This window comes from Talpa europaea (assembly GCF_964194135.1).
Source record: "Talpa europaea genome assembly, chromosome: 8".
In the NCBI taxonomy this organism is placed as follows: domain Eukaryota; kingdom Metazoa; phylum Chordata; class Mammalia; order Eulipotyphla; family Talpidae; genus Talpa; species Talpa europaea.
Genome location: NC_140075.1, coordinates 23,432,037 through 23,443,386, shown reverse-complemented (window position 1 = coordinate 23,443,386; position 11,350 = coordinate 23,432,037). Strand labels below are relative to the sequence as shown.

At 54.1% G+C, this 11,350-nt stretch overlaps 1 protein-coding gene across 1 annotated transcript; it reads left to right on the top strand.

Moving 5' to 3' along the window:
- Nucleotides 1-1,940: 1,940 nt before the first annotated feature.
- On the top strand, nucleotides 1,941-2,880 carry LOC311175080 (pre-mRNA-splicing factor 38A-like; the record flags this gene model as incomplete). Its single annotated transcript, XM_084239979.1, is given in 3 exon segments — nucleotides 1,941-1,970; nucleotides 1,972-2,151; nucleotides 2,155-2,880. Coding segments are annotated over 3 exon segments (936 nt in total).
- Between the last annotated feature and the right edge of the window lie 8,470 nt (nucleotides 2,881-11,350).

Below are 11,350 nucleotides of genomic sequence, written 5' to 3'. Positions count from 1 at the left end.
CCTCATCCCTCATCCTGAGCTGAGCCTGGGGCCTCAGCTGGGCTCCCACAGGCCCACATTCACCCCCCTCAACAGCCCTGACAGTTCTACACCATGAGCTCCTACTCACTTATCTATGCCCCACTGGACCCTGAACCTCTTGAGGGTTTCGGGGGAGTCTACGAAGGCCTGCACCATGCCCAGCCATTGCGGGTGCTCATGTGTGTGGAAATAGGCAGCTCGGCGGTTGAAGGTCCAGGGCAGTTCCCTACATGGTGTTGGCCAGAGCTGGGCTTCACCTCATTTCTCTTGCTCTGGAGCCAAAACATTCCTCCCTACCCTCTTGCTCTCCTGACCCGTGGTCCAAGGCCAAAGCCAACCCAGACCAAAGACAAATACAAATTTGCTTTCCTGACCTAAAACCCAAATGAATGTACCTTCCCCCCAAAGTTATTTTACCATTTCTAGAGCAGTTAACTAAAGCCAGCTAATCTATAACATGAGTACATCCTCAGCCCTCCAGGAGGGGTGGGGTGGGGTCAGGGTGAGCACTGGGGGGGTCCTGCTGTGTCATGGGAATGGGGAGCAGCGATCAGTCCACACTCTTGTATGTGCGGGCAGGGGAGTGGCGAGCACTGAGCCTGGGCTTTACAGGAGCAAAGAAAAGAAGGCTAAGATTTACACCAGTTTTGTCAAATCCACCATACCCTCCGCTTACAACCTGTTATCCATCCAGCTGGGCGTTGAAGACCGGCAGCTTCCACTCTGCTGGACGTCTAGGTCCCATCTTTAGTATAAGTCAGGGTCTGTGAACACGGTGGGAAACCAGCCATGGGTGCTCACCTGGCTCCCTGCGCTGGCTGAGGCGCCACAGCAGCACCCACAGGGCTTGGCAGTCTTTAGTGGCAGTCTCCTTGCTCTGGAACCCACAACCAAGCTGAGTCGGAGCAGTGGTTCTCTGACTATGCAACAGGTGGCACTGGATTCCCCAAGAAGGCCCCAGGATCGTCACTTGTCTCCACCCTCAGCTGAGTCTTTGCCCAGCAGAATCTGGGCCCCCTCGATGCCGTCCCTAGTGGAGCTAAGACCCACAGCCACCACGTTTCCTCTGCTCCCCTGGAGGCCTGGGAGGTAGAATGGGCCAGCACCTCCGCGAACACTAGAACACACTACGGGGTCTCAGGGCTCAGTCACCCTGAGGAGGGTGTGGCCAGCCCCAGAAGGGTAGGGCCCTGGCCTGTCTTCTAGTGCTCTGGTCTCCATTTGGGACACCGCACAAAGGGCTGACGAGGAACGAATGGCCAGGCAGGGACAGACACTAACTTCTGGACAAAGTTTGGGACAGATGACCAGGGCTCAGCCGGTCAGAAAGAGGAAAAGCGAGGAGTGGGGGGAAAGGCGAAAATAAAACACTTCTAGTCTCTAAATTCAAGGAAGGAGAAGCGTGCAGGGCCCAAGTTCCATGCCATGAACGACTCACTACAAACCCATCATCGTAAACCTGCCCCAGTAATCACTGACGGCTTGACTAGACCCTGATCTCCAGCCAATCAGCGGTGGCCTCAGGGCCTCCCTGGTGGTGCAAGGGCTTAAGACGCAACCTATGAAACTGTCTGCAGCCACTGCAACATGAGTTCGATCCCCAGCCAGGACGCTACCCACATGCGCAGCAGACCTCTCCTGTCTCCCCGCTGCTCCCCTCAGCAGTGTGTTTCAGTCAGTCTGCCTGTTCTGCTCCCCACTCTGTCTCTGGTGAATCTTCTTACCCCCCGCGCCTCTGGCCTGTACTCCAGTTCTTGTATGCATAAATAAATAAATCTTTAAAAAAAAAAATAAGCGACTTTCAGGTTTCAAGATGGTCGCTTAAGCTGTTTAGTTTATCCCATCTCCTTTTTTTTTTGTTAAATCCAGATGTGACGTATTAAAGGACCTGCTGGAAATAGAAGTGAAAGCATTCTAAAATGGCGAACCGCACGGTGAAGGATGCGCATTAGCATCCACGGCACCAACCCTCAATATCTGGTGGAGAAGATCATTCGAACCCGAATTTATGAGTCCAAATACTGGAAAGAAGAGTGCTTTGGGCTTACAGCTGAACTTGTTGTAGATAAAGCCATGGAGTTAAGGTTTGTGGGTGGCGTCTATGGTGGCAACATAAAGCCAACTCCCTTTTAATGTTTGACCTTGAAGATGCTTCAGATTCAACCAGAGAAGGACATCATTGTAGAGTTTATCAAAAATGAAGACTTCAAGTATGTCCGCATGGTGGGAGCACTGTACATGAGGCTGACAGGCACTGCAACGGATTGCTACAAGTACTTGGAGCCTCTGTATAACGACTACAGAAAAATCAAGAGCCAGAACCGTAATGGGGAATTTGAACTGATGAATGTAGACGAGTTTATTGATGAACTGCTGCACAGTGAGAGAGTCTGTGATATCATTCTCCCACGGCTGCAGAAACGCTATGTGCTAGAGGAAGCCGAGCAACTGGAGCCACGGGTTAGTGCTCTAGAAGAAGACATGGATGACGTGGAGTCCAGTGAAGCAGAGGAGGAGGAGGATGAAAAGCTGGAGCGAGTACCATCACCTGATCACCGCCGCCGAAGCTACCGAGACTTAGACAAACCCCGGCGCTCTCCCACACTGAGCTATAGGAGGAGTAGGAGCCGGTCTCCAAGAAGGGGGAGTCGGTCTCCCAAGAGGAGGAGCCCCTCCCCTCCCCGAGAAAGGCATCGGAGCAAAAGTCCAAGACGACATCGCAGTAGGTCCCGTGATAGACGGCACAGATCCCGTTCCAAATCACCAGGTCATCATCGTAGTCACAGACATAGGAGCCACTCAAAGTCTCCTGAAAGATCTAAGAAAAGCCACAAGAAGAGCCGGAGAGGGAATGAATAATGGACTCCGGTTTTAGTCCAAATGGCTTATGGATGAAGGCATCTGTGTGGAAGGATTAAGAACTTCCTAGGCAGCTATGAGAATTTTTTTAGCCAATATTCTCTTTTTTAAATGAAAGAGGTGCTGAGATTTGTATCTCTTCTTGAATCATCACCTATGTTTGAGGAATAGTGTTACCCAATTGTTGCTTCTGACCCTTTAGTACAACAACTTTTGGTTTATTCAAACTTGTAAGGGAAGAAAGGATTTGGGATGTGGAAGGTCTGAGTGACCAGCAAAGGTTATGGCCACCTGATCACTTTTTTTTTTTTAAATTAAATTAGACATATCCATTAAAAAAAAAAAAATAGTGCGCTCATTTCTAGGCCTGCTTCCGACAGTGGCCGATCAGCAACAGCCTTACTCCCTGGCCATTTGGCTTCTGAAAGTCAACCAATCCCTAAACGCGCCGAGGCTGAAAGTTAGCCAATAGCTGAACATGTGCTTTCTCCACCTTAGATAAGATCGCCTCAGGATTCTGTTCTTTCTTGTAAAGAGTTTTTTTCAGTTGGTTTTTTTGCGCTTAGTGAATTGGCTTTGTTGTTTCAGACACGCATCCTAGGGGAGGGGGACTTGCACCCGGACACAAGCCCTGAGGGCCTTCCCCGGCCTGGCCTGCCCTACCCCAGCCCCAGCAGACACCTGCAGGCACACACTGCAGGCTGCCTGGGCCCTCTGGACACAGCCACCTGCCCGGCCTTCTGGCCACTTTCTGGACCTCATGGATCCTGTCCTTTCCCAGTGGTGTCTTCAGCACCAGGGAGGCAGACTTGGGGGGGTTGGGGGGAAAGGATACTGGGAGGGCAGAGAGGTGGGGGGAGGGAGATTGCCTCAAGGTCTTCTGTGGGGCTCCGAGGAAAAGGGGCCGCCTTGACAGGCCCTTCCTCTGCTCCCCCAGGGCCCGTTTGAGAGGGAAAGTGAAGGACAGGGGACACCCTCCACAGCGTCAAGTCTGATTGGGGTGAAGTGGTCTGACTGAGGAAGCAGCATGCCTGAGAGCCTCAAAAACTCTGGAGTTCCTACAGGCATCCCTATAAAAGGGGAAGGTACCACGATCCCCACCCCCACTTGCGTGTAGCCCCCTGGGACTGCTGGGCTAGCTGCGTGGTCAGGTGATGCAACACCGAGGGCATGAGGCCTCCGGAGAGATGTGCAGAACGGGCACGTTTGCTGCTTTGCTTTGGACTTGCACCAGGGCTTTGGGGGACTTGGAGGCGACACTGGGAGGAGAGTGCTGTGGGGAGGCCGACAATGGCAGCTGTTACTGGATTTGTATTTGGAGTTTGCGCCTTTCCTCCCAGACTTGCCTGGCCACTCTGCCCCTCTCCCGTGGGTCCCCGCCAGAAGGCGCCTTGGACTGCGGCAGGCTTCCGGGCCTCAGTTCCCCGCTTGGGGCCAACCCATTTCGGCTGGGCTTTTATCCGCGAGGGCATGGGGAACTTGGGGTGTTTCATTCAGAATGTTCTTTCTTTTCCTCTTCTCCCTCCATGTACGTTAATTCTATTAAGTTCCTTTACACTTAAGAGTCTCCCTTGTCTTTGTGTGCGTGGCCCCTTCCGAGTGTGCAAGTTTGGGACCCCAGGTTACCCTTCAGGTGCGTGCTAACGCTAAACCGTACCTGTTGGGAGCCTCTTCCCGAGGCTGACGTGACTGTTAGCTGGGATGCGGAGGGGAAGTCAAGGAAGACTTCCCATCGGAAGCAACGTTTGGGGGCCCACATGCCTCCCCTCCACCCCTCCCACCCCCCTGCCCTTACTCCAGTGCTCTGGTTAGCGGGAAGAAGAGGACAACAGAGCTCATCTTTCTCAGTTTCCCCCTGTCCGTCCTCCAGGATCCCCCAGCCCAGGCTAAGCCTCTGATGAGGGGAACTGTAGGATAGTGAAAATCTGCCACCCCAAAATGTGTCTTTCTGGCAAAAGCTTTACACCTTGGGAAGAGCGCTGAGGCCGAGCGCAGGCTGCTTTTTTTAAAGATTTATTTATTTATACATGCACTGGGCACAGTCAGAAGCGCGGGAGGGTGAGAGGATTCACCAGAGCCAGAGCGGGGAGCAGAGCAGGGAGAAGGACCGAAGGACACTGCTGAGGGGAGCAGCGGGCGGCAGGAGAGGTCTGCGCGCCATGTGGGGCCCTCGACCGACCGCTGAGGATCAAATCAGTGCTGCAGAGGCTGCGGGCAGCTTCACAGCCCAGCGCTCCACTGCTGCGCCACCAGGGGAGGCCCATGCTTTTGTAAGACATGTACAAGGCAACTCTCCCTAAGGGTGTGTTCAGGAAAGACCCTGTGCCCTGATCTCCTTTCAGTGGCGAGGCAGCACGTTTATTTGCTGCGTCCTCCCTCCTCAATTCCCTAACAGACCTTCCCTCTCCTTCCCCCCCCCCCCTTCACTATTTAAGAGCCTGTCTGAAGCCTCAGTGGTGCGGAGTCTCTCGCACGAGACAAGAGGCACACATGCTATTACGCTTCTCGTTGGCTTTTTATCTTATCAATCTGATGCGTGTGTGGCTTCTGGCCAGCCTAGACCAGGAGAGGTACAGGATGATTTCTTTTACTCCCTGACAGAGCCCACGGCAGGATGTCCTTGGCCAGAGAGCTTCTGCAGGCTTCTCAGACTCGGGAGCCTGAGTTGGCAGGAAAGAGGGTTGGGTGGTGCCCTTGGCTTGGCTGGTACAATAAGCAGAATCAGCTTCTGGAAAGTGTCAGGGCCCCCTGCCCGCCCTGCTCGCCCCTCCCACTCACCCCCAGTCCTAACTCCCATCTCTGCAGCTCGCCCTTCCCACCAGAGCCCCCGTCTTCCCTTTGTGTTAGCAGGTATCAAAACCACCCTCACCCCTCCCAAAACTTTACCCCACGCAAGCCTCCAAGAGGCTGACTGACATGACATTTTGCCTGTGTTGGCAGCGGCCCTCTCTTTTTGGGGTCAGCTGGGAACCGAGCCCCTGTGCTTGCCTCCGAGCGCTTGTGGAGGCACTGTGCTCCTCAGCCCTTCTCCCTGGCGCCTCGGCTCAACCTCGGCCAGCCCTGCGCTGGCAGGCACGGAGGGCGTGCGCCTCCTCACATTCGCTCTCCGGGTATTGCCCCTGGAGGTGATGGAGGAATAGAAAACTTGGAAAGGAGGCACCACAAGACCGGAAACCTGGCTCGCGCAGTGCTGGGCGCTGGAGGTGGGGGCAGAAGGGACTAACGCAGCCGTTAAACTAGCTATAGAAATGACAAGTCCTTGGGCCAGACCCGAGCAGGTGTCAGACTGCGTGCAGACGGGGGGTGAGGATATAGAGATTGAGGACCGTTGTACAATCTCTCTTCCTTTTCAAATTCTACAAAGTTACCCCAAATCAACAAAAATGACCCCCTCCACAAAGGACCGACCTCTCCCAAAGAGAAGAGGATATCCAGGCAATTTCTGCACCGGCGAAGGGGCGGCAGTCCCTCCCGCCTGCGCCTAGGCCGCGGCTCCTCACCACCGACTTTCTCCCTTGGCCGGGCAGCAGCCTTCCTGCCCCCAGGGCGGGCTGAGGCGCTCCTTCACGGGCCTTCTCCCTTTGCAAAGCAGCAGAGGCAGCTCCCGCCAAGGCTGCCCGCCTGTGACCTCGCAGGCCTCTCTTTTCGCACACCTGTCCCCCTCGGGGCAGCCCTTCCCGCCCGCTCATGTCTTTGCAGGCGTCCTTTCTGCTCCGCTCCCTTTCTCATGGTCAGTCTGCCCTTTGGACATAACTTGGGCCTCCGTGTCGCGGGGAAACGCACCAGCACGCTGGTTAAACTTTTCCCAGAGTTAACCCAAGGACCCCACTCCCGGAACCCCACAGCTCCAAGAACGACTTCACCGGCAGTGTCTGGGGCTCCTCAGGGAAGCTGCAAGAGCCATTCACCTGCCCTGGGGTGCCTGGCCACGCTCTGCACCCCCACTCTGGAGGGGAACTAGAAGGCCAGAGGCAGGGGAGACCGTGAGATCAATGCAAGGATGGGGGACCATCGGGCGGCCCCTCACCCCCTCAGGAACTGAAAACTGCCGAAGGAAACTCAGAGTGAACTTCCACGGCGGGAACCAGACAGGCCGGGATGTGATTGGGACCAAAGGCTGATGGGAAATCAGAACCCTAACTGAACGTGACCCCCAAACAGCAGATCCTGGGGGTTACCTGGCCCTTCCCAGAGATGTCTGCAGGGCTCTGGAAAGCGCCAAGCTGAAGCAGGAGTTGAAATTCCAGTCTCTGAGAGGAATTAGCTGTGAAAAGTGGATATGATGAGCCTGGGCGGAACAAGGCAGTAAAGGCCCCTGCATGGGGGTCAGGGCCCCCATCCCCATGCCTGGGCCTCTATGCTTTGTCATGTCTGACCCCTTGGGCATCCCTCCTACGTCTGAAGCTTATGCTGGGCCTGGGCCCTGCTCTGTGCCTGGGCCACTGCAGCGCGCAAGTTTCCTGCGTGTAGCAGGAAGGAAGCCTGCCCTTCCCACTAGCCTTTTCTGGTGATTGGGAAGGGGTGGCCACGGGTCCTGGGGTGGGATGGGGGTAGCCCAAGTGCAGCAGGGTGTCCTGTGCCTTGGGAGCTGCTGAGCCAGAGCCGGGGTGTAGGTATGTGAGTGGGGGAGATGCGCCTAGATTATTCCAAGCTGGGCCTTCTGCATTCTCTGCATGCCTGGGAGGCCTGCGCTCACTGAGCAAACACTGCCTGGCAGCGGACAGGCAGGGCATTGTTTGCAGGAGATGTTTCCTCACTTCCTCTTGGGAAAGGTGAAAACAAAGAAAACAGAGCTGGCTGGTGGTTCTGGGCCTCACCTCTTGGGTGAAGTCATCCTAAACTCCCTGCCTCCCACATTTCTCCTCCCACCTCTCCAGCCTGGGGCCACCGCAGGAGGATCTAGGCCCAGTGTCTACCTGGCACTGCTGAGATCTGTGGTGTGCAGGCCTCCAGCCCTCGCTCACACCCTCCCGTAACAAGGAACTCACTGACCCCCTTCAGAGAGCATGAGGTGATAAGAATCAGAACAGACTTTGGAGAGGGGTGGAGAGGTGGTGGCCTGGGGAGGCCGGAGAGGCCTGACCATGCACCAGAACAGGTGGGGCAGATCCCACGCCATTGGCCCCACAGTTCTGACAGTGTGTGGGGCTGTGCCAGCCAGCTGGGTGAGTTCCAGGGAGAGAGGTATCAGCTCAAAAGAAGAAAGATGTCTTTTGGCAGAACTGGACTGTGATCATGCTATTGGAAGCTAATGAGTTTTCTGTCACTGGAGCAGTGCAAGTAGAGAAAAGCTCACCAGCAGCGCTATGAGGGTTTCTGGAAGGGCCCCCAGAAGGACCCCAGCTGATGGGACTGGATCTTACTGTCATGGGGAAGAATAGGATGCAGGCCAGAGGCATGGGGGTGAAAGAATTCACCAGAACAGAAAGGGCAGATTTATTGAAATACACTGCTACGAGAAGCGGAGGGCGAGACAGGAGGGGACTGCTGCCCAGAGAGAAGGTCCCAAGGCTCTATTTATACACCAGGCATCATTGATGGGTAGGGTGACTAGTCTTGGGGGTGTCCTGACTCATGATCATCAGCTTAATGCCCAGGGTCCCATGGCTGTACCATCCACTGCCTTTATCCATTCAAGCCTCTCAACTTGTTTGCTGGGCAAGGAGTGGGGGCTTAGTCTTTAAATTTAGTCATGATACCATGACACCTACTCTGGGAGGAAGGGCAGGGCACCTCTTTCTCACATCTTCGCTGGCCTGTCAGAAAGAGTGCTGGGCAGCAGGGATGGGGTGCTATTGTAACAGGGTGGTCCCCAGGAAAGGGGGAGGTTCTAGGTTCCCTGCCCCACCCAAAGGAGGGTGGAGCTGAGCAGGGAGAGAAGAAGCTGCAGAGGCGACTGAGGAAGGAAGCAGGATGGAGCCAGAAGGAGACCTGGAGGAGGCGCATGGAGCCGAGAGACACGTGAAGAAACTGCGCTTGTCTTTTGGTCGTGGACTGGGTGACACAGATGTGGGGGAGACCCGTGGGGAGGTGACCATGGCAGCTTTTATCTTGATGTTGATTTTGCTCTTTTCCTTCCGGGCCTGTCTGGTTGTTTCTGACCTTTTCTGTGGGTCCCCACTGGAAGGTGCTTTAGACTTGTGGCAGGCTTTGGGGCCTTGCTCTGGGCCAATCCCATTTGGATGGAGTTTTACCCACGAGGGGACGGGTAACTTTGGGTGCTTGATTTAGACACTAGATTCTTTGCCTTTCCTGTATTGTTTCTTAACTGTATTAAAGTTCCTTCCCATTAAAGTCTCATTTTTTGTGTTAATGCGGCGGATGGCAGAACCCTAAATAAAATAGGCAGGTTTGCGGGGCTTGGGCTGCCCCTCTCCCTGCCCTGTAACACTAGAACCTGAGCGATGTCTGGATAGCCTGCTCTCAGGACAGGCCTCTCTTCAGGGCATCAGTAGCCATCCCTGGCTTTCACTCCCAGCTGTTTCTACCCCAGCTCGCGTACCTGACTGGACCTAAGGCACGACTAGACTCCACAGGCCCTCTGTGCCCAGCATCAGATAGAGCACTGAGCCTCCTCCAGCCCCTTAGCACAGGGCCTCACTCCGGGTGCCTTTGGATACAGCTGAGTGAGGGTCCTCCCTTCCCAAGGCCCAGAGCAGCTGCTGGGCTTTTAAGTGTCTGGGGTCTAACCTACCAACCTTACTCTCCACATTGCTGGCTTCACCTCTCCAGGGAGAGCTGCTTCACCGCCAGGCTCAGTCAGGATAAGGTTGTTTCTTGAACAGCACAGAGAGTGAAAGAGGGTCTATGAGCATCACAAAGGAAGTTTTGGGGGCCAGGCAGGGAGTGTTATAGGACAGGGAGAGGGGCAGCCCAAGCCCCGCAAACCTGCCTATTCTAAATGGGTTCTGCCATCCGCCGCATCAACACAAAACATAGGAGACTTTAATGGGAAGGAACTTTAATAAAACTAGGAAACAATACAGGTAAGGCAAAGAGTCTAGTTTCTAAATGAAGCACCCAAAGTTACCCGTCCCCTCGTGTGTAAAACTCCATCCATATGGGATCGGCCCAGAACAAGGCCCCAAAGCCTGCTACAAGTCTAAAGCATCTTCCAGTGGGGACCCACAGAAAAGGGTCACAACCAACCAGACAAGCCCGGAAGGAAAAGAGCAAAATCAACATCAAGATAAAAGCTGCCATTGTCACCTCCCCACGGGTCTCACCCACATCTGTGTCACCCAGTTCACGACCAAAAGACAAGCACAGTTTCTTCACGTGTCTCTAGGCAACATGAACCTCTTCCAGGTCTCCTGGCTCCATCCTGCTTCCTTCCTTCCTCAGTCTCTTCTGCAGCTTCTCCTCTTCCTGCTCAGCTCCACCCTTCCTTGGGTGGGGCAGGAACCTGGAACCTCCCCCTTTCCTGGGGACCACCCTGTTACAGGAGCTCCCTGAAGACTTATTCAAATAAGATGCCTATCGGGCCTTCCTGGTGGCACAGGGGTTGATCGCTGGGTTGCGAAGCTGCCCGCGGCCTCTGCGGCGCCGGTTCGATCCCCGGCTGCTCCCCGGCCACCGGAGGAGGGTCCCACATGACGCGCAGACCTCTCCCGGCGCCCGCTGCTCCCCTCAGCAGTGTACCTCGGTCCTTCTGCCTGCTCTGCTCCCCGCTCTGGCTCTGGTGAATTCTCTCACCCTCCCGCGCTTCTGACTGTACCCAGTGCTTGTATAAACAAACAAACAAAATAAATAAAAACATGCCTCTATTAAAAAAAAAAAAGACATTCAAATAAGATGCCTATCAACGCTGCAGGGTCTATGCAGTTTCTTTCCTTTCCTTCCTACTATCCCAGGGAAGCAAACTGAGGCTGGGAGGGGGGCCAGCTCCTACCCTCAGCTTCACCTCCAGAAGAGGTTCCTTCCTTCTGCAGCTCCATTTTTCCCACTGAAGCATCTCTTAGAGCTTATCTCTTTTGAACTGGAGGTTAGGAGGCTGTCCTGACTTAATATCTAATCTCACCGCAGTTTCAGCCCCTCCCCAAAGTGTAATCCGAAACCAATCAATCTGGAGACTCCTTATCAGCACCAGTGAGGTCATCTGAATGGTAAACCCCCTGCCTGCCCCTGAGGGAAGATGGCTTTACCCGAAAGAATCTGTTATTTTCCCAAATACTGTTGTCCACCCTCTTTCTATCTATAAATACCTTCCATTTTGTGTAATCTCTTGCAGTATCTAGATAGAATGCTTCCTAATTCATGAATAGTTTAAAAAAGCTAATTAGACCTCTATATTTGTGCATTTTGTGTTTTTAACAGTTGTCACCATGTGCTAGCAATTCTAAACCATATCAGTAATAAAATAATTCTCTCTGAAAATTAAATACGTTTCAAATTGACACCTTTTATTGCTTAGTCACTATTCAATGTGCTACTGACCTAGGCCAGGTCATATTGCTCATGCTCTGAACCA